Source organism: Anomaloglossus baeobatrachus, chromosome 5 (genome assembly GCF_048569485.1).
Source record: "Anomaloglossus baeobatrachus isolate aAnoBae1 chromosome 5, aAnoBae1.hap1, whole genome shotgun sequence".
Lineage (NCBI taxonomy): Eukaryota > Metazoa > Chordata > Amphibia > Anura > Aromobatidae > Anomaloglossus > Anomaloglossus baeobatrachus.
In genome coordinates this window covers 68,928,470-68,952,442 of record NC_134357.1, presented here as the reverse complement: position 1 = coordinate 68,952,442, position 23,973 = coordinate 68,928,470, and the positions used below count along the sequence as shown (strand labels likewise).

The 23,973-nt window shown below is 42.1% G+C and overlaps 1 protein-coding gene across 1 annotated transcript in view; it reads right to left on the bottom strand.

Annotated features, from left to right (window-relative positions):
* LOC142312633 (scavenger receptor cysteine-rich domain-containing protein DMBT1-like) overlaps positions 1-23,973 on the bottom strand; it is a 118,363-nt gene that overhangs the window by 52,815 nt on the left and 41,575 nt on the right. Inside the window, exons 6-9 of the mRNA XM_075351630.1 lie at positions 21,348-21,659; positions 17,504-17,821; positions 14,433-14,750; positions 14,324-14,371 (exon numbers count right to left, since the gene is read on the bottom strand). Of these exons, the coding sequence (XP_075207745.1) occupies positions 14,324-14,371; positions 14,433-14,750; positions 17,504-17,821; positions 21,348-21,659 (996 nt within the window). The remainder of the gene's footprint in view (positions 1-14,323; positions 14,372-14,432; positions 14,751-17,503; positions 17,822-21,347; positions 21,660-23,973) is intronic.

The following is a 23,973-nucleotide window of genomic DNA, read 5'->3' as shown; positions in this document are numbered from 1 at the left end:
AAAGTGGAGAAAAAGTGGAGAAAAAGTGAAGAAAAAGTGGAGAAAAAGTGGAGAAAAAATGGAGAAAAAATGGAGGAAAAAGTGGAGAAAAAGTGGAGAAAAAGTGGAGAATAAGTGGAGAATAAGTGGAGAAAAAGTGGAGAAAAAGTGGAGAAAAAGTGGAGAAAAAAATGGAGAAAAAGTGGAGAAGAAGTGGAGAAAAAGTGGAGAAAAAGTGGAGAAAAAATGGAGAAAAAGTGGAGAAAAAGTGGAAAAAAAAGTGGAGAATAAGAGGAGAAAAAGTGGAGAAAATGTGGAGAATAAGTGGAGAAAAAGTGGAGAAAAAGTGGAGAAAAAAATGGAGAAAAAGTGGAGAAAAAGTGGAGAAAAAAATGGAGAAAAAAATGGAGAAAAAGTGGAGAAGAAGTGGAGAAAAAGTGGAGAAAAAGTGGAGAAAAAATGGAGAAAAAGTGGAGAAATAGTGGAAAAAAAAGTGGAGAAAAAGAAGAGAAAAAGTGGAGAAAATGTGAAGAATAAGTGGAGAAAAAGTGGAGAAAAAGTGGAGAAAAAAATGGAGAAAAAGTGGAGAAAAAGTGGAGTAAAATTGAAGAAAAAGTGGAGAAAAAAAAGGAGAAAAAGTGGAGAAAAAGTGAAGAAAAAGTGGAGAAAACGTGGAGAAAAAGTGGAGAAAAAGTGGAGAAAAAATGGAGAAAAGGTGGAGAAAAAGTGGAGAAAAAAGTGGAGAAAAAATGGAGAAAAAAATGGAGAAAAAGTGGAGAAAAAGTGGAGAAAAAGTGGAGAAAAAGTGAAGAAAAAATGGAGAAAAAAATGGAGAAAAAGTGGAGAAAAAGTGGAGAAAAAGTGGAGAATAAGTGGAGAAAAAGTGGAGAAAAAGTGGAGAAAAAGTGGAGAAAAAGTGGAGAAAATGTGGAGAAAAAAATGGAGAAAAAGTGGAGAAAAAGTGGAGAAAAAGTGGAGAAAAAATAGGAGAAAAAGTGAAGAAAAAGTGGAGAATAAGTGGAGAAAAAATGGAGAAAAAATGGAGAAAAAGTGGAGAAAAAAATGGAGAAAAAGTGGAGAAAATGTGGAGAAAAAGTGGAGAAAAAAATGGAGAAAAAGTGGAGAAAAAGTGGAGAAAAAGTGGAGAAAAAGTGGAGAAAAAATGTAGAAAAAGTGGAGAAAAAATGGAGAAAAAGTGGAGAAAAAGTGGAGCACCCTTTGGTGCCTTTCATGTGGCACTAAGGGGTGCTTAGCTTTGTATTTAGCCAAAAAAATGAACAAAAAAAATGACGTACGGTTCCCCCTAGATTTGTAGCCAGCTAGGGTAAAGCAGACGGCTGCAGCCTGCAGACCACAGCTGGCAACCTCACCTTGGCTGGTAATCCAAAACTGAGGGCACCCCACGCTGTTATTTTAAATTAAATAAATAATTAAAAAAAACAACGTAGGGGTCCCCCAAAATTGGATCACCAGCCAAGGTAAAGCAGACAGCTGGGGCCTGATATTCTCAGACTAGGGAGGTCCATGGTTATTGGACTCTCCCCAGCCTAAAAGTAGCAGGCCGCAGCCGCCCCAGAAGTGGCGCATCCATTAGATGCGCCAATCCTGGTGCTTCGCCCCAGCTCATCCCGTGCCCTGGTGCGGTGGCAAACGGGGTAATATATGGGGTTAATACCAGATGTGTAATGTCACCTGGCATCAAGCCCTGGGGCTGGTGAGGTCAGGCGTCTATCAGATACCCGACATCACCAACCCAGTCAGTAATAAAAAAAAATAGACGACAAACACATTTATATTTGAAAAAAACACTCCCCAAAACATTCCCTCTTTAACCAATTTATTAGAATGAAAAACAAATCCAGGTCTGGTGTAATCCAAGGGGTTCCATGACGATCCACACTGTCCCAGTCAATGAAGAGCAGGATGTTCCCCATTGGCTGGGAGAGCAGTGCAGTGACCTGAGCTAACATCAATGGGTCAGCCCAGGTCACTGCAGGGGATGACAAGTGCTGCTGTCAGCGAGGTACATTACCTGCGCTGATCTCCAGCACACTGACAGCCCCTGTCACTGAGTTCAATGACCGGCGCCTTCACACCAAGTATCGCGAGAGGCCCGTGACGTCACCGCTAGTCAGTCTCGGGTCGGAAGCAAGAGAAGGTGATGTGACAAGCAGCGGCCATGGAGGACAGTGACAGCGCTGAGGTCGGAATGGTGGGACATCATCACCGCAGGTAAGCCGAGCGAGACCATGTGTGTGTGTGTGTGTGTGTGTGTGTGTGTGTGTGTGAGTGTGAGTGTGTGTGTGTGTGTGTGTACGTGTGTACATGCCGCGGGCAGGAGGAGGCGGAGCGAGCTGAGCGGGGAAGTGTGGGCTTCCTGCACGTAACTAGGATAAACATCGGGTTACTAACCAAAGCGCTTTGGTTGGATACCCGATGTTTATCTTGGTTACCAGCTTCTGGCAGGCTGCCAGCGATGGCTCCTGCACACTGTAGCTGTAAAAAGCCCTGCTTTTTTCTGCTAGAACCGTTCTCGAACGTATCTAGAACTATCGAGCTTTTGCAAAAAGCTCGAGTTCTAGTTCGATCTCGAACAGCCCCCAAAATCACTCGAGCCTAGAACTGGAGATTCTCGAACCTAGAACCGCGCTCAACTCTATTACTGGGACTATACAGAAGTCCAATAGCCACGTTTAGGATGACACTAGGTACACTCAGTGTTTGCTAGTATAATGGCTTAGTTATAATGAGTTGGAGTGTGCAGAGGACAGGAGGGTACAGTGCCAGGGTTGTGGGTCTCTGGGCAGAGGAAAGGAAGCCTGCCTTTCTATCCCTCCTAATGGGGAAATGCAGCGAGGAACTCCCTGACCTTAGCTACACAGACGCTGTCATCTTGTGTAGCTGTTAAACTCTGTTTTCAGGACCTGTCACCTATGGCTCTGACCGTGCCCATATGAGCCCTTAAAAGGACTGATAGAAAGTGCTATCCCTAAGCTGTCCAGCGCTGTGTATGGAGCGCATACAGCAGTATCGGCGATAGGACTCAGGACGGAGCTGCGCCAGTGATGTCTGACACTAAGGACGCAGAAGAGATAATGGCGTCCGGACGCGCAGATACTCGTTTTTATAATGCAGGGACATGTGACATGGACATCCTATAACACATGCCGTTGCTTCTCTGGCTAAAAGTCCACTTAGCTGTGTGTGTGTCTGGGATTGGCTGACATGCTGGCCCTCCCCACTACACGCGCGCGCTTAGGGAAGGAAGACATCCATACTGCAGTGTAGGAGTTTACCTGCAGTCAAGTTCAGGCAGCTTTTCAGCGTTCCAAGTGCCTTTATATGAATTTGAAGAAACTGCACTTCAGGATTGTAGTGAGGATGAGGTGCCCCAGCTCATCAAGTGTTCCAATAGGAGTTTACCTCATCCTCACTACAATCCTGAAGTGCAGTTTCTTCAAATTCATTTAAAGGCACTTGGAACGCTGAAATTGCTGCTTATAATTTAAGCCTCTATTAAAAACCTTTTTGCTTATGGATTGAAAAAAACTCTCCAGGTATCTGAAAAATCATATTGCAGTGATAGTTTCAATTGGCATTAAATATCATATGCCTTGAAGCATCACTTAATATACTATACTAGATTTAATAATTGCTCTACTACCGGCCGGGGTACTGCAACCAGACACCTGGTATCTGTTTGCTGCACTTACTTACTCAATTACTTATTCTTTATTTTTACTTTTATTTTTATTTCTACCATATGTGGTTTATTCTTCTTTCTTTTTCCTTGTTCTATTGTGTGAATTGTTTTGAATAAATTTGTGTCTAAAACAAGGATAGCAATAAAAAGTATAAAATATTAATAAAAAAACCTCTTATCAGTGCTGGTTTATTGGGGATTTTTTATTTTAAAAAATCTCAATTAAAATTGATTTCTGATTCCAGGCAAATTAAAGGGGATTTTTTGCCTACAAACCTAGCTGCAGATTTAATGGTTATTGGGGTCAAGCGCTAACAATTGTCTGTAGACTGCTTGGTATATCCATCCAGGACTGTATGCAGAAGTTTTTTGCCCACCAAAAAAATGATGTGGGCTTCGCCATATTTTTGTATGCTAGCCAGGTACAGCAGGCAGCCACGGGCTGCCTCCAACCCCCAGTTGCCTATTTGTACCCAGCTGGGGACCAAAAATATAGGGAAGCCCGTTTTTTTTAATTATTTCACTTATTTCATGAAAAAATTAAAAAACAAATGACGTGGGCTTCGCCCCATTTTTGTGTCCAGCCAGGTACAACTAGGCAGCTGGGGATTGGAATCTGCAGCACAGGTTAGCCCGAGGTTTCTGGGCGCCTCTGCTGTGAATTGCAGTCCGCAGCCACCCCAGAAAATGGCGCTCTCATAGAAGCGCCATCATCTGGCGCTGTATCCAACTCTTCCAACAGCCATGGAGCCGGGTGGCTTGTTGGGTAATCATGAGTTAACACTGGCTTTGTTTTACTAGCCAGTATTAAGCCAGAGATTCTTAATGTCAGGCACGTTTGACCCAGCCATTAAGAATCTCCAATAAAGGGTTAAAAAAAACACCACACAGAGAAAAAATACTTTAATAGAAATAAATACACAGACACATTAGAGACTCCATCTTTATTACCCCCTGTCAGCCCTCCACAATCCATGGTCTTCTGTCTTTCTCGTTCAACAAATGCAGCTCTGCTCCATCACTGTGCTGCATGGGGGAAGACGCTGCTTCCCGTGCAGCCTTCACTCCGTGAGAGATCAGTGCTGCTGGCTGTCAGCGGTAACAGCGGTAACGCTGACAGATGCGTTGCCATAGCAACGGTGCTCCCGGAGCTGCGGTTAGCGGTGACGTCATCGCTAACTGCGTTGCTATGGCAACGGTGATCTCCGTTAATGACCGGCTGTGTCGGCCGGTCCCTAACGGAATGGGGAGTCGACCGTGTGCTAGAGCATGTCGCCGGTACACGGCGATACACAAATGTGCACCGTGTACCGGAGAGTGCAATGACAGCTCCTACATGACGCGTCATAGTCATGTGACCAGTCTGTAGCAATGAGATAATAGCCACGTGACTGGTCACATGGCGATTTTGACGTCACGATAGGTCCTGCATCACTGCTTGCAGTGCTGGTTACCGGGAGGATTCAGCGATCATCGGATGGAATAGCAGCAGGAGACAGAGTGCAGGAGGGATCGCGGGGGCCGGTAAGTGTTATGGCAATGTTTATTAACTGTATGTGTACATTTATAATGCGTTTTTATGTGTTTGTGATTGCCTCCCATTATTTCCTATTGGTTCGAGTTCGGTTCGTCGAACGTTCGCCGAACCGAACTCGAACGGGACCTCCGTTCGACGAACCGATCTCGAGCCGAACCACGGCTGGTTCGCTCATCTCTAGTATTAATGACTTGTCACATCACCTCTCGCTTCCAACCCGAGACTGACTAGCGGTGACGTCACGGGCCTCTCGCGATACTTGGTGTGAAGGCGCCGGTCATTGAACTCAGTGACAGGGGCTGTCAGTGTGCTGGAGATCAGCGCAGGTAATGTACCTCGCTGGCAGCAGCACTTGTCATGCCCTGCAGTGACCTGGGCTGACCCATTGATGTTAGCTCAGGTCACTGCACTGCTCTCCCAGCCAATGGGGAACATCCTGCTCTTCATTGACTGGGACAGTGTGGATCGTCATGGCAACCCCTTGGATTACACCAGACCTGGATTTGTTTTTCATTCTAATAAATTGGTTAACCCCTTCACGACCGCGGGCCGTAAAATTACGTCCTATTTTAACGTGACTTAACGACCAGGGACGTAATTTTACGGCCTAAACTTCATTTGATTGCCGTGGCCATAGCAACGGCTTTCAAATGATGTCCCCTGCTGTTTCTTACTTGTGGTACCACGCCACCGCTGCTGCTGCCGCCACCGCCGTAGCTGAGGTCACCGCTGCTGCTGCACGTGAGTACTGTGCTCACTTTACAACCAGCCCGTGCGCGCTCCCGTGGTGCCCCTGCGCGCTGCCGTGATAGCCCCTGCCGTGCCCCCCCCGCGATCTGCTCCCCTAAGCCCCCCCCGACATCCCGATCTGCTCCCCCCGCGAATTTACTGCCTCCCCCATTATCTCTGTTCTGCTTCTGCAGCTCCCTCTCCGGTCTCCCCCTCTGCTCTACCCCCTCCCCCTCTGCTCCCCCCCCCTCTGCTCTCAACCCCCCCTCTGCTCTCACCCCCCTCTCCCCCTCTGCTCTCCCCTGACGTCCTCTTACCTGTCTTCACCGGCCTGATCACATCTGCGTCCATCGCTGGGTCCTTCCTGGGCATTCTGCTGATCTGCCTGCTGCTCCTGTAAAGCTGTCCATCTCTCTGCCATCTGTTCCTCTGCAGCTGTTCTGGTCAGTGATCCTCCTGCTAGTCCTCTGGGTACTGTGAGTATAACTTTTTTTTTCCGTATCCCCTGTCCATTTTTACACCTCATCCGTCCGTGCGTCCCGCCAAGCGCTGATCAGGGATGTAGATAACGGATCGGCATCCCTGCTCAATTTTTGGCGTGACTTTTTTTCCGTATCCCCGACGCTTTTTGTATCGCATCCGTCCGTGCGTCCCGCCAAGCGCTGATCAGGGATGCAGATAACGTATCTGCATCCATGGTCAATTTTTGGCGTGACTTTTTTTTTACGTATCCCCAACGCTTTTTTTTATCGCATCCGACCGTGCGTCCTGCAGCGGCCGATCAGTGCACTGCGTCTGTGCGTTTGAAAAGTCAAATGGCGCTCCTTCTCTTCTGAGCCCCGCCATGCGCTCAAACAATTACTTTCCACCACATATGAGGTATCTGCGTACTCAGGAGAAAATGCACAATACATTTTATGGTGCATTTTTTCCTGTTACCCTTGTGAAAAAAAAAGCTACCTAGTTGAAGCAACCGTTTTGTGGTAAAAAAAAAAAATTTCTTTTCACGGCTCAACGCTATAAACTTCTGTGAAGCCCCCAGGTGTTCAAAGTGCTCACCAAACATCTAGAAAAATTATATGAGGGCTCTAGTTTCCAAAATGGGGTCACTTGTGGGGGAGCTCCACTGTTTAGGCACCATAGGGGGTCTCCAAACGTGACATGGCGTCCGCTAATGATTCCAACCAATTTTGCTGTCAAATGGCGCTCCTTCTCTTCTGAACCCCGCCATGCACCCAAACAATTACTTTCCACCACATATGAGGTATCTGCGTACTCAGGAGAAAATGCACAATACATTTTCTGGTGCATTTTTTCCTGATAGCCTTGTGAAAAAAAAGCTACCTAGTTGAAGCAACCGTTTTGTGGTAAAAAAAATTTTTTTTCTTTTCACGGCTCAACACTATAAACTTCTGTGAAGCCCCCAGGTGTTCAAAGTGCTCACCAAACATCTAGAAAAATTATTCGAGGGCTCTAGTTTCCAAAATGGGGTGACTTGTGGGGGAGCTCCATTGTTTAGGCACCTCAGGGGGTCTTCATACCCCACATGGCGTCCGCTAATGAGTGCAGCTAATTTTGCACTCAAAAATTCAAATGGCGCTCCTTGCCTTCCGAGCACTGCCGTGTGTCCAAAGATTTGATTTCCACCACATATGAGGTATCTGCGTATTCAGGAGAAAATGCACAATACATTTTATGGTGCATTTTTTCCTGTTACCCTTGTGAAAAAAAAAGCTACCTAGTTGAAGCAACCAATTTGTTGTAAAAAAATTTTTTTTTTTTTCTTTTCACGGCTCAACGCTATAAACTTCTGTGAAGCCCCCAGGTGTTCAAAGTGCTCACCAAACATCTAGAACAATTATTTGAGGGCTCTAGTTTCCAAAATGGGGTCACTTGTGGGGGAGCTCCATTGTTTAGGCACCTCAGGGGGTCTTCAAACCCGACATGGCGTCCGCTAACAGGTGCAGCTAATTTTGCACTCAAAAATTCAAATGGCGCTCCTTGCCTTCCGAGCACTGCTGTGTGTCCAAACATTTGATTTCCACCACATATGAGGTATCTGCGTACTCAGGAGAAAATGCACAATACATTTTATGGTGCATTTTTTCCTGTTACCCTTGTGAAAAAAAAAGCTACCTAGTTGAAGCAACCGTTTTGTGGTAAAAAAAAATTTTTTCTTTTCACGGCTCAACGCTATAAACTTCTGTGAAGCCCCCAGGGGTTCAAAGTGCTCACCAAACATCTAGAAAAATTATTTGAGGGCTCTAGTTTCCAAAATGGGGTCACTTGTGGGGGAGCTCCATTGGTTAGGCACCTCAGGGGGTCTTCAAACCCGACATGGCGTCCGCTAATGAGTGCAGCTAATTTTGCGTTCAAAAATTCAAATGGCGCTCCTTCCCTTCCGAGCTCTGCCGTGCGCCCAAACAATTGATTTTCACCACATATGGGGTATCAGCGTACTCAGGAGAACATGCACAATAAATTGTATTGTGTACTTTCTCTTTTCTCCCTTGTAAAAATGAACATTTTATGGCTAAAGTAACCTTTTTGTGTTAAAAAGTAAAATTTTCATTTTTTCCTTCCACATTGCTTTGGTTACTGTGAAGCACCTAAAGGGTTAATAAACTTATTGGATGTGGTTTTGAGCAGTGTGAGGGGTGTAGTTTTTAGAATAAGGTCACTTTTGGGTATTTTCTGTCACCTAGTCCTCTCAAAGTCACCTCAAATGTAATGTGGTCCCTAAAAAAAATTATTTTGTAAATTTTGTTGGAAAAATGAGAATTTGCTGATGACCTTTGACCCCTTCTAACTTCCTAACGGAAAAAAAATTTGTTTCGAAAATTGCGCTGATGTAAAGTAGACAAGTGGGAAATGTTATTTAGTAACTATTTTGTGTGACATATCTCTCAGATTTATGGGCATACATTTTCAAAGTTTGAAAATTGCGAAATTTTCAAAATTTTCGCCAAATTTCCTAAATTTTCACAAATAAACGCAAAAAATATCGGCCTAAATTTACCACTGACATGAAGTACAATATGTCACGAAAAAACAATCTCAGAATCGCCAGGATCCGTTGAAGCGTTCCAGGGTTATAACCTGTCAAAGTGACACTGGTCAGAATTGCAAAAAATGGCCCGGTCATTAGGGTGTTTTAGTGGCCGGGGGTGAAGGGGTTAAAGAGGGAATGTTTTGGGGAGTGTGTTTTCAAATAAAAATGTGTTTGTCGTCTATTTTTTTTATTACTGACTGGGTTGGTGATGTCGGGTATCTGATAGACGCCTGACCTCACCAACCCCAGGGCTTGATGCCAGGTGACATTACACATCTGGTAATAACCCCATATATTACCCCGTTTGCCACCGCACCAGGGCGCGGGATGAGCTGGGGCGAAGCACCAGGATTGGCGCATCTAATGGATGCGCCACTTCTGGGGCGGCTGCGGCCTGCTATTTTTAGGCTGGGGAGAGTCCAATAACCATGGACCTCCCTAGTCTGAGAATATCAGGCCCCAGCTGTCTGCTTTACCTTGGCTGGTGATCCAATTTTGGGGGACCCCTACGTGTTTTTTTTTTAAATTATTTATTTAATTTAAATTAACAGCGTGGGGTGCCCTCAGTTTTGGATTACCAGCCAAGGTGAGGTTGCCAGCTGTGGTCTGCAGGCTGCAGCCGTCTGCTTTACCCTAGCTGGCTACAAAACTAGGGGGAACCCTACGTCATTTTTTTTTCATTTTTTTGGCTAAATACACAGCTAAGCACCCCTTAGTGCCACATGAAAGGCACCAAAGGGTGCTCCACTTTTTCTCCATTTTTTCTCCACTTTTTCTCCACTTTTTCTCCACTTTTTCTCCATTTTTTCTCCACTTTTTCTCCACTTTTTCTCCATTTTTTCTCCACTTTTTCTCCACTTTTTCTCCACTTTTTCTACATTTTTTCTCCACTTTTTCTCCACTTTTTCTCCACTTTTTCTCCACTTTTTGTCCACTTTTTCTCCACTTTTTCTCCACTTTTTCTCCATTTTTTCTCCACTTTTTCTCCACTTTTTCTCCACTTTTTCTCCACTTTTTCTCCATTTTTTCTCCACTTTTTCTCCATTTTTACTCCACTTTTTCTCCACTTTTTCTACATTTTTTTCTCCACTTTTTCTCCACTTTTTCTCCACTCTTTCTCCACTTTTTCTACATTTGTTCTCCAATTTTTCTCATCTTTTTCTCCACTTTTTCTCCATTTTTTTCTCCACTTTTTCTCCACTTTTTCTCCACTTTTTCTCCATTTTTTCTCCACTTTTTCTCCATTTTTACTCCACTTTTTCTCCACTTTTTCTACATTTTTTTCTCCACTTTTTCTCCACTTTTTCTACATTTTTACTCCACTTTTTCTCCACTTTTTCTCCACTTTTTCTCCGTTCTTTTTCTATGGTCGGTCTACCCATTAGCTCTCCAATGCATACTGTAGCTCTACACCTACTGCACATGTTACTTTATGATTGACATCTCTTTCGTACCAGAGCTGTCTAAGCCTACTCTGACCCCATATTTGTCATTACTATATTGTCCTTGTACTGTATTATGACATTTGTATCATGTGTTTCATTTCTTGCTGTGTTGCAATTTTTTTGCTGCATCCCAATTGTACCTCTACATTGTTCGAGTTTATGTTATTGTTCTCTCACTCTTATGTGATACTGATTATTGTCATTGTTCATGATTACAAGCAGATAAGTCCAATCTGACGAAGGCTGAGGCCGAAACGTCATTTGTAACTTGTTTTGGACAAAAACATATATGCTTATGAAAACATTTTTTTTCTTAATACGGACCAATAAAGAGTGATTTTGCATTACTATCCGTTGTGACTTACTGACTTAGTCTGGGAGATTTAGAGTGCCGAGGTTACTCACTAATTTTATCTATTATTACCTCTGAGCACCTATATACCAGTGAGCAGAGCTTCCTCTACAGTAGTTCTCCTGATTAGGCATGCCCTTACCTCATGAGCAGGGCATTGCAGCTTTGGTAGCAACCATTACGACATGGACTCTGCTGCTGTGGACCCGGGGAGAGTGAGTGCAGATTCATTGCACCCACACTCCCCACATGAAGGGTCCGCACTCCTATAAAATGGGGGATACGTTTCCTGAGTGTCTCCCCCCCATATTCTAGACGGTCCAGAGTCGTCGTTGGACCCCTTTATTTTTTTCTTACAATAAATTGGTGAAAGAGGAAATGTTTTGGGGACTGTTCTTTCAAATAAATTTCTTTTGTCGATTTTTTTTTTTGTTAGTACTGACAGTTTATGATGTTGGGTATCTAATAGACGCCATGACATCACAAACTGCTGGGCTTGATCTCAGGTGACTTTACAGCTAGTATCAACCCGATTTATTACCCCGTTTGCCACTGCACCAGGGCACGGGATGAGCTGGGGTGATGCGCCAGGATTGGCGCATCTAGTGGATGCGCCACGTCTGGGGTGCCTGCGGCCTGCTATTTTTAGGCTGTGAAGGCCCAATAACTATGGACCTTCCCACCCTGAGAATACCAGACCACAGCTGTCCGCTTTACCTTGGCTGGTGATCCAATTTGGGGGGGACCCTACTTTTATTGTGTAATTATTAATATTTATAAAATAATTATAAAAAAGAGCCTGAGGGGACCTCCACATTGGATCCCCAACCACGGTAAAGCTGCCAGCTGTGGTTTTCAGGCTACAGCCGTCTGCTTTACCCTAGCTGGCTATCAAAAATGGGGGGACCCAACGTCATTTTTGTTTTTTAACTATTTTTTAAATAGAAAAAATTAATGGGCTTCCCTGTATTTTGATTGCCAACCAAGGTAATGGCAGGCAGATGGGGGTGGCAACCCATAGCTGTCTGCTTTATCTGCTGAGAATCAAAAATACCGCGGAGCGCTACGTCATTTTTTTAAAGATTTATTTTTACAGCACTGTGATGTCCAGCAATCAAAATACAGGGAAGCCCATTTTATTTTTAGTTATTTAAATAAATAATTAAAAAAAATATATATGGGCTCCCGCTGCATTTTTTGTATTGCTAGCTAAGGGTAATCCAAGCAGCGACTGGCTGCTAACCCCCACTGCTTGGTGTTACCTTCACTGGCAATGGAAAATCAAGGGAAGCATTTTTTATTTTTTTTGCCAAAAAACTACAAAAAAAAGGACGTGAGCTTCGCCATATTTTTGTATGCTAGCCAGGTATAGCAGGCAGGTGCTGGAAGAGTTGGATACAGCGCCAGAAGATGGCGCTTCTATGAAAGTGCCATTTTCTGAGGCGGCTGCAGACTGCAATTCGCAACAGTGGGGCCCAGAAAGCTCAGGCCAACCTGTGCTGCGGATTCCAATCCCCAGCTGCCTAGTTGTACCTGGCTGGACACAAAAGTGGGGCGAAGCCTACGTCATTTGTTTTCTAATTATTTCATGAAATTCATGAAATAATAAAAAAAGGGCTTCCCTTTATTTTTGGTTCCCAGCCGGGTACAAATAGGCAACTGTTGGTTGGGGGCAGCCGTACCTGCCTGCTGTACCTGGCTAGCATACAAAAATATGGCGAAGCCCACATAATTTTTTCAGGGGGCAAAAAACTTCTGCATACAGTCCTGGATGGAGTATGCTGAGCCTTGTAGTTCTGCAGCTGCTGTCTGTCTGTATGGAGAAGAGCAGACAGCAGCTGCAGAACTACAAGGCTCAGCATACTCCATCCAGGACTGTATGCAGAAGTTTTTTGCCCACCAAAAAAATGATGTGGGCTTCGCCATATTTTTGTATGCTAGCCAGGCACAGCAGGCAGCCACGGGCTGCCTCCAACCCCCAGTTGCCTATTTGTACCCGGCTTGGAACCAAAAATATAGGGAAGCCCATTTTTTTTTAATTATTTCACTTATTTCATGAAATAATTAAAAAACAAATGACGTGGGCTTCGCCCCATTTTTGTGTCCAGCGGGGTACAACTAGGCAGCTGGGGATTGGAATCCGCAGCACAGGTTAGCCCGAGGTTTCTGGGCGCCTCTGCTGCGGATTTCAGTCCGCAGCCGTCCCAGAAAATGGCGCTCTCATAGAAGCGCCATCATCTGGCGCTGTATCCAACTCTTCCAACAGCCCTGGAGTCGGGTGGCTTGTTGGGTAATCATGAGTTAATACTGGCTTTGTTTTACTAGCCAGTATTAAGCCAGAAATTCTTATTGTCAGGCACGTTTGACCTGGCCATTAAGAATCTCCAATAAAGGGTTAAAAAAAACACCACACAGAGAAAAAATACTTTAATAGAAATAAATACACAGACACATTAGAGACTCCATCTTTATTACCCCCTGTCAGCCCTCCACGATCCTGCTCTTCGGTCTTCTTTCTTTCTAGTGTAGTAGTAGTGACGATTGTAGTGAGGATGAGGTTCACCAGCCCATCACTTGGGGCTGGGGAACCTCATCCTCAGTACAATCCTCACTAGTGTAGTAGTAGTGACGATTGTAGTGAGGATAAGGTTCACCAGCTCATCACTTGGGGCTGGGGAACCTCATCCTCAGTACAATCCTCACTACAATCGGGAAGCAGCGTGCAGCCTTCACTCCGTGAGTGTTCAGTGCTGGCTATCAGCGGTAACAGCGGTAGCGCTGACAGACGCGTTACCATAGCAATGGTGCTCTCGGAGCTGCGGTTAGCGGTGACTTCACCGCTAACTGCGTTGCTATGGCAACGGTGATCTCCGTTAATGACCGGCTGTGTCAGCCGGTCCCTAACGGAACGGGGAGTCGACCGTGTACTAGAGCATGTCGCCGGTACACGGCGATACACATATGTGCACCGTGTACCGGAGAGATGCACTCGCAGGTCCTACATGACGCGTCATAGTCATGTGACCAGTCTGTAGCCAATGAGATAATAGCCACGTGACTGGTCACATGGCTATTTTGACGTCACGATAGGTCCTGCTTCTCTGCTGGCAGTGCCGGTCACCGGGAGGATTCAGCGATCATCGGATGGAATAGCGGCAGGAGACAGAGTGCAGAAGGGATCGCGGGGACCGGTAAGTGTTATGGCAATGTTTATTAACTGTTTGTGTACAATTATAATGCATTTTTATGTGTTTGTGATTGCCTCCCATTATAGCCTATTGGTTCTAGTTAGGTTCGTCGAACGTTCGACGAACCGAACTCGAGCGGGACCCCCGTTCGGCGAGCCGACCTCGATCCGAACTGCGACCGGTTCGCTCATCTCTATTAATGACCTCACAAAGTAATCCTCCTATCCCACATAAAACATAATAGCAGCTGGGTGGTGATGGGTGGTGATGGGGCAGAAACCAATATACCTCTAATCCTCTAGGACTTCCCTACAAAATCTATTTTTTGTTTACAGTACCATAAGTTGTAGACAGTCTAAAAATATGATCTACCTGAACTCTAACATCTATGATAAAACATGGAATGATAACAAATGATTAAAAAGAATTTCTTCTATCTGACTATACCTGAGCAGACAACTCCAGCATCTTCATTGTGGCCACAGTTGTGTACTGTATATGGTTGGTGTTGACAGTCCCATACACGTTGTTCATTGCCGGTACATTGCACATCATCCAATACAATTTGTCCTTGTCCTTGGCCAAAAGCAGCACTGCCATTAGCTGCAAGTGCGTTGCCACAATTTAACTGCCTGCATACAACTTGTGCAGCGTTCAAATCAAAATAATCATCACACACAGTTCCCCATGCTCCATTATAGAGGATTTCTACACGACCGTTACATTGACCATTGCCATTTACCAGTCTTAAAGACATGTCTGAACCTAAAAATAAAATAGGAAAATTGTCATTTTCAAAAATTTTACACTTTAAATAGTCTCAATGAAATAGTCCAAACAGGGTAGTCAACTTAATCTTATTTTTTCTGGACATTTTATAAAAAAAAAACCTGAAAGACAATACGTTTTATAGACACATGGAAAAACCATGGGAAATCATTAAGATTACAAGTGATATTTGTCTGCAGTCCATATATTTGATAAGAAACCATTAGCTGCATTCACTGAAAACTAAAACATGATGATAAATGCAGTCAAAATAACTTGTATAAGTTTTTTCAGGCTCAAAAACATCATGGACGCCTTACTTATTTTTGCAGACAGGGCCAAAAAGTGACTAATTTTTATGCACTGTCATGAAGGTTCTAGATGGCTGGCTACACTTTTTTCTAACCTGCACAAAATATTGAATAAAAGTTCAATGTGTCAACGGGTCAACTTCCATCTTAATCGGAATTCCAGCCTTCTGATATCCTGTTTACCTTCACTTATACATGCATTAAGAGAGTGAATATTCTTTTTTAACTGAATATTCTCTTTAAACCTCCTGCACAGGACCTTTGAAGTGTGTGGGTAACACAAAATGGCCATCATCCTTTTTGTTCTCTACCGCCTTTTTCATTCTACTTTTTTGTCACAATAAATTTAACTCTTGAGACAGTGAGTGCTGCTATTTTTATTTCTTATCTTGAACCACTTTTATACTTCCACTTTTATACGCTATAGATATGTGTGAACCTCTGTGTCCAGTCTTGGCATCTCGGTGTGCCAAAAATTTACATTTGAATTCCATACCATTTAAAATAATTAGTATGGGTCTTTTGACAAATATATACTTTATATTAGCATCATTTTTGAATTGTATTTTTTGTTAAACATGTAGAGGGGTTAAATTTTTAACAGTAACTTTTTTATTTTTGCCACAAACATTACAAAAAATGTTTTATTACGGAGTCTGGGCCACTTCAAAGTTAAAATGACTTTTAGCAACCTACATTTAAAAAAAAGCCTAAAAGTGACCCCATTTTTATTAACTGACTTTTGAAAGTACTCAAAAACACATTTAAAAAGGTAGTTATCCCTTCAGGCGCTTCAAGGAATTAAAATGAAGAAGTGAAAAGAAAAAATTAGTTATTTCCACAAAAATGTTACTTTGGTCCTATATTTTACATTTTTTCAAGAGTGGAAGGAGAAAAGGGACCTCATAATTTTTTGTGCAATTTGTGTGGAGTCTGTTAATACTGAATTTGTGGTCAGAAACTACTGTTTGGGCGCAAAGCAGGGCTAGTAAAGGAAATGCACTTTTTGTTTTTTAGAGGATAATTTTGGATGTAATAGACTGAAAGACTGCAGACAGCATGCTGCATTTGTGGAGTCTCTAGGGGACCAAAACTGATGAAAAGATTAGAAGTGACCAATCTTTAAAACTACACCACAGAAGGAAATCATTGAGGTGTGTGTTGAGCATATTGAACACATAGGTGAGTCACAGATGTTTACAACATTGGGGCGTCGAGTTGAAAAACAACAAATTGTTACTGTGGCCTCTAATGTTTAATTTTCCCAAGAATTAAGAACAGAAAAATAACCAAAAAATTTGTTGTGAAATGTTTTTGATTACATCATTACCCCAAATCTGTTCAGAAACTACTGTTGGACACATAGCATTGCTTGGAAGGGACATAGGGGCATTTAAATTCTGTAGCTCAATTTTGGCTAAAATACTGTAGATTGTGGAAGCTATTTTGCATCTTCAGAGCCCCTAATATGCTAAAACAGAAAAAAAAAAAAAAATTGAAGCCATATTGGAATCTACAACCCTCAAGGAATTTATGTATAGGTATTGTGAACATCTAGGTCTAACGGGTGCTTTACAGAGCATTATAACATTGGATGTGAAAATGAAAATTATATTTTTGCCCAGTAAAATGCTGCTTTATACTCAAGTTTTTCATTTTGCTAAGTCTTAAAAGAAAAAGTGGACCACACAAATGGTTGTGAAATTTCTCCTGAGTTTGCTAACACCCAATTTGTGGTAGGAAACTGCTGTTTAGGCACTTTGCAAGGCATAAAATGGGAGGTGCGCTATTTCAATTTAGGACCACCATTTTGGCTGTAATATACTGTATACTTCATTGTCACATATGAAGAGTCCCTGACATGCGAAATCAGCAGAAACCCCCACAAGTGACCCCATTTTGGAAACTCTCCATTGACAGCAGTCTGACCCTATTTTCAAAATAAATTTGGATCATTGTGGTGGGACCTGCATTAATCATTCCTTTGTCACAGAGCATGTGTATATATAAGATTTACTTGTGCTTTGTCACCTTAGTAAAGTAGTATTGACATGACAGTAAAAAAACTAGAAAGTAAATAGAATTTGAAAAAAAAACATAGTGAAAAATATTAAACGTTTACTAAGTCTTTTGTTAGTATGTTTCCGCTAACAAAAGTTTAACTTATCATCATTTCATGGTTGGGGTATTAATGACCTCACAAAGTAATCATCCTATCCCACATAAAACATAATAGCAGCTGAATGGTGATGGGTGGTGATGGGGCAGAAACCAATATACCTCTAATCCTCTAGGACTTCCCTACAAAATCTATTTTTTGTTTACAGTACCCTAAGTTGTAGACAGTCTAAAAATATGATCTACCTGAACTCTAACATCTATGATAAAACATGGAATGATAACAAATGACTAAAAAGAATTTCTTCTATATGACTATACCTGAGCAGACAACTCCAGCATCTTCATTGTGGCCACAGTTGTTTACTGTATATGGTTGGTGTTGACAGTCCCATACACGTTGTTCATTGCCGGTGCATTGCACATCATCCAATACAATTTGTCCTTGTCCTTGGCCAAAAGCAGCACTGCCATTAGCTGCAAGTGCGTTGCCGCAATTTAACTGCCTGCATACAACTTGTGCAGCGTTCAAATCAAAATAATCATCACACACAGTTCCCCATGCTCCATTATAGAGGATTTCTACACGACCGTTACATTGACCATTGCCATTTACCAGTCTTAAAGACATGTCTGAACCTAAAAATAAAATAGGAAAATTGTCATTTCCAAAAATTTTACACTTTAAATAGTCTCAATGATATAGTCCAAACAGGGTAGTCAACCTAATCTTATTTTTTCTGGACATTTTATAAAAAAAGAACCTGAAAGACAATCCTTTTTATAGACACATGGAAAAACCATGGGAAATCATTAAGATTACAAGTGATATTTTTCTGCAGTCCATATATTTGATAAGAAACCATTAGCTGCATTCACTGAAAACTAAAACATGATGATAAATGCAGTCAAAATAACTTGTATAAATTTTTTCAGGCTCAAAAACATCATGGACGCCTTACTTATTTTTGCTGACAGGGCCAAAAAGTGACTAATTTTTATGCACTGTCATGAATGTTCCAGTTGGCTGGCTACACTTTTTTTCTAACCTGCACAAAATATTGAATAAAAGTGCAATGTGTCAACGGGTCAACTTCCATCTTAATCGGAATTCCAGCCTTCTGATATCCTGTTTACCCTCGCTTATACATGCATTAAGAGAGTGAATATTCCTTTTTAACTGAATATTCTCTTTAAACCTCCTGCACAGGACCTTTGAAGCGTGTGGGTAACACAAAATGGCCATCATCCTTTTTGTTCTCTACCGCCTTTTTCATTCTACTTTTTTGCCACAATAAATTTAACTCTTGAGACAGTGAGTGCTGCTATTTTTATTTCTTATCTTGAACCACTTTAAAGGTCCAGTCACACTAAGCAACTTACCAGCGATCCCAACAACGATAGGGATCGCTGGTAAGTTGCTAGGAGGTTGCTGGTGAGATGTCACACTGCGACGCTCCAGCGATCCCACCAGCAACCTGACCTGGCAAGGATTGCTGCAGCGTCGCTACACGAGATGCTGGTGAGCTCACCAGCAACCAGTGACCAGCCCCCAGCGCCGCGTGGAAGATGCTGCGCTTGGTAACTAAGGTAAATATCGGGTAACCAACCCGATATTTACCTTGGTTACCAGCGCACGGAGCTACACGTGCACAGAGCAGGGAGCAGCGCACACTGAGTGCTGGCTCCCTTCTCTCCTAGCTACAGCACACATCGGGTTAATTAACCCGATGTGTCCTGCAGCTACATGTGCACAGAGCAGGAGCCAGCACTGACAGTGAGAGTGGCGGAGGCTGGTAACAAAGGTAAATATCAGGTAACCAAGGACAGGGCTTCTTGGTTACCCGATGTTTACAGTGGTTACCAGCCACCGCAGAAGCCGGCTCCTGCTGCCTGCACATTTAGTTGTTGCTGTCTCGCTGACACACACAGCGATCTGTGCTTCACAGCGGGACAGCAATAACTAAAAAATGACCCAGGATATTCAGCAACAACCAACGACCTCACAGCAGGGGCCAGGTTGTTGCTGGATGTCACACACAGCAACATCGCTAGCAACGTCACAAAAGTTGTTCTTTAGCAGCGATGTTGCTAGCGATGTTGCTTACTGTGACGGGGCCTTTATATTTCCACTTTTATACGCTATAAATATGTGTGAACCTCTGTGTCCAGTCTTGGTATCTCGGTGTGCCAAAAATTTACATTTTAATTCCATACCATTTAAAATAATTAGTATGGGTCATTTGACAAATAGATACTTTACATTAGCATCATTTTTGAATTGTATTTTTTTGTTAAACATGTAGAGGGGTTAAATTTTTAACAGTAACTTTTTTATTTTTGCCACAAACGTTACAAAAAATGTTTTATTACGGAGTCTGGACCACTTCAAATTTAAAATGACTTTTAACGACCTACATTTAAAAAAAAAGCCTAAAAGTTACCCCATTTTTATTAACTGACTTTTGAAAGTACTCAAAAACACATTTAAAAAGGTAGTTATCCCTTCAGGCGCTTCAAGGAATTAAAATGAATAAGTGAAAAGAAAAAATTTGTTATTTCCACAAAAATGTTACTTTCGTCCTAAATTTTACATTTTTTCAAGAGTGGAAGGAGAAAAGGGACCTCATAATTTTTTGTGCAATTTATGTTGAGTCCGTTAATACTGAATTTGTGGCCAGAAACTACTGTTTGGGCGCAAAGCAGGGCTAGAAAAGGAAATGCACTTTTTGTTTTTTAGAGGATAATTTTGGATGTAATAGACTGAAAGACTGCAGACAGCATGTTGCATTTGTGGAGTCTCTAGGGAACCAAAACAGACGAAAAGATTAGAAGTGGCCAATCTTTAAAACTACACCACAGAAGGAAATCATTGAGGTGTGTGTTGAGCATATTGAACACATAGGTGATTCACAGATGTTTACAACATTGGGGCGTCGAATTGAAAAACAACAAATTGTTACTGTGGCCTCTAATGTTTAATTTTCCCAAGAATTAAGAACAGAAAAATAACCAAAAAATTTGTTGTGAAATGTTTTTGATTATATCATTATCCCAAATCTGTTCAGAAACTACTGCTGGACACATAGCATTGCTTGGAAGGGACATAGTGGCATTTATATTCTGTAGCTCAATTTTGGCTAAAATACTGTAGATTGTGAAAGCTATTTTGCATCTTCAGAGCCCCTAATATGCTAAAACAGCAAAAAAAAATAAAAAATTGAAGCCATATTGGAATCTACAACCCTCAAGGAATTCATGTATAGGTATTGTGAACATCTAGGTCTAACGGGTGCTTTACAGAGCTTTATAACATTGGATGTGAAAATGAAAATTATATTTTTTCCCACTAAAATGCTGCTTTATACTCAAGTTTTTCATTTTGCCAAGTCTTAAAAGAAAAAGTGGACCACACAAATGGTTGTGAAATTTCTCCTGAGTTTGCGAACACCCAATTTGTTGTAGGAAACTGCTGTTTAGGCACTTTGCAAGGCATATAACGGGAGGTACGCTATTTCAATTTAGGACCACTATTTTGGCTATAATATACTGTATACATCATTGTCACATTTGAAGAGTCACTGACATGCGAAATCAGCAGAAACCCCCACAAGTGACCCCATTTTGGAAACTCTCCATTGACAGCAGTCTGACCCTATTCTCAAAATAAATTTGGATCATTGTGGTGGGACCTGCATCAATCATTCCTTTGTCACAGAGCATGTGTATATATAAGATTTACTTGTCCTTTGTCACCTTAGTAAAGTAGTATTGACATGACAGTAAAAAAAACTAGAAAGTAAATACAATTTGAAAAAAAAACATAGTGAAAAATATTAAACGTTTATTAAGTCTTTTGTTAGTATGTTTCCGCTAAAAAAAGTTTAACTTATCATCATTTCATGGTTGGGTTATTAATGACCTCACAAAGTAATCCTCCTATCCCACATAAAACATAATAGCAGCTGGGTGGTGATGGGTGGTGATGGGGCAGAAACCAATATACTTCTAATCCTCTAGGTCTTCCCTACAAAATCTATTTTTTGTTTACAGTACCCTAAGTTGTAGACAGTCTAAAAATATGATCTACCTGAACTCTAAAATCTATGATAAAACATGGAATGATAACAAATGACTAAAAAGAATTTTTTCTATCTGACTATACCTGAGCAGACAACTCCAGCATCTTCATTGTGGCCACAGTTGTGTACTGTATATGGTTGGTGTTGACAGTCCCATACACGTTGTTCATTGCCGGTACATTGCACATCATCCAATACAATTTGTCCTTGTCCTTGGCCAAAAGCAGCACTGCCATTAGCTGCAAGTGCGTTGCCGCAATTTAACTGCCTGCATACAACTTGTGCAGCGTTCAAATCAAAATAATCATCACACACAGTTCCCCATGCTCCATTATAGAGGATTTCTACACGACCGTTACATTGACCATTGCCATTTACCAGTCTTAAAGACATGTCTGAACCTAAAAATAAAATAGGAAAATTGTCATTTCCAAAAATTTTACACTTTAAATAGTCTCAATGAAATAGTCCAAACAGGGTAGTCAACTTAATCTTATTTTTTCTGGACATTTTATAAAAAAAAACCCTGAAAGACAATACTTTTTATAGACACATGGAAAAACCATGGGAAATCATTAAGATTACAAGTGATATTTGTCTGCAGTCCATATTTTTGATAAGAAACCATTAGAACGCATTCACTGAAAACTAAAACATGATGATAAATGCAGTCAAAATAACTTGTATAAGTTTTTTCAGGCTCAAAAACATCATGGACGCCTTACTTATTTTTGCTGACAGGGCCAAAAAGTGACTAATTTTTATGCACTGTCATGAAGGTTCTAGATGGCTGGCTACTAGAGTTGAGCGCGGTTCTAGGTTCGTGGTTCTCCAGTTCGCGGCTCGAGTGATTTTGGGGCCTTTTTTAGATTGAACTAGAACTCGAGCTTTTTTGCAAAAGCTCGATAGTTCTAGATACGTTCGAGAACGGTTCTAGCAGCAAAAAAAACAGCTAATTCCTAGCTGGCTTTCCGCTGTAATAGTGTAAGTCACTCTGTGACTCACACTATTATGAAATTTCAGTGTATAGTGAGCGGGAACAGCGCCTTCAGATCACTGCTGTATGGATAATGGCGATCGCCATTTTTCTTTTTTTTCCTTGTCTTCCTTCCCTAAGCGCGCGTGTGTAGTGGGGAGAGCCAGCATGTCAGCCAATCCCAGACACACACACAGCTAAGTGGACTTTTAGCCAGATAAGCAACAGCATGTGTGATAGGATGTCCATGTCACATGTCCCTGCATTATAAAAACGAGTATCTGCCCGTCCGGACGCCATTATCTCTTCTGCGTCCTTGGTGTCAGACATCACTGGCGCAGCTCCGTCCTGAGTCCTATCGCCGATACTGCTGTATGCGCTCCATACACAGCGCTGGACAGCTTAGGGATAGCACTTTCTATCAGTCCTTTTAAGGGCTCATACCGGCAGGGTCAGAGCCATAGGTGACAGGTCCTGAAAACAGAGACAGCGTCTGTATAGCAAAGGTCAGGGATTTCCTTGCTGCATTTCCCCATTAGGAGGGATAGAAAGGCAGGCTTCCATTCCTCTACCCAGAGCCCCACAACCCTGGCACTGTACCCTCCTGTCCTCTGCACACTCCAAATCATTATAACTAAGCCATTATACTAGCAAACACTGAGTGTACCTAGTGGCATCCTAAACGTGGCTGTTGGACTTCTGTATAGTCCCAGTAGTGCACAGATATTTGCATCACGTCTGTGTGATTTCATAAGTGGGATTTTCTAAGTGGGCAATCAGAAATATTCCAGAAATGTAATTCATAATATATCCTCCTGAATGCTGCCACCTCTTTTGACCTGACAATTCATCTGTTTCATCCACAGGTATGTGATACTGTTCCAACCACTGCCATTCCCATTGAAGTCTATCCTTTCCTGTATGTTATTTCTATTGGTATGTGATACTGTTCCAACCACTGCCATTCCCATTGAAGTCTATCCTTTCCTGTATGTTATTTCTATTGGTATGTGATACTGTTCCAACCACTGCCATTCCCATTGAAGTCTATCCTTTCCTGTATGTTATTTCTATTGGTATGTGATACTGTTCCAACCACTGCCATTCCCATTGAAGTCTATCCTTTCCTGTATGTTATTTCTATTGGTATGTGATACTGTTCCAACCACTGCCATTCCCATTGAAGTCTATCCTTTCCTGTATGTTATTTCTATTGGTATGTGATACTGTTCCAACCACTGCCATTCCCATTGAAGTCTATCCTTTCCTGTATGTTATTTCTATTGGTATGTGATACTGTTCCAACCACTGCCATTCCCATTGAAGTCTATCCTTTCCTGTATGTTATTTCTATTGGTATGTGATACTGTTCCAACCACTGCCATTCCCATTGAAGTCTATCCTTTCCTGTATGTTATTTCTATTGGTATGTGATACTGTTCCAACCACTGCCATTCCCATTGAAGTCTATCCTTTCCTGTATGTTATTTCTATTGGTATGTGATACTGTTCCAACCACTGCCATTCCCATTGAAGTCTATCCTTTCCTGTATGTTATTTCTATTGGTATGTGATACTGTTCCAACCACTGCCATTCCCATTGAAGTCTATCCTTTCCTGTATGTTATTTCTATTGGTATGTGATACTGTTCCAACCACTGCCATTCCCATTGAAGTCTATCCTTTCCTGTATGTTATTTCTATTGGTATGTGATACTGTTCCAACCACTGCC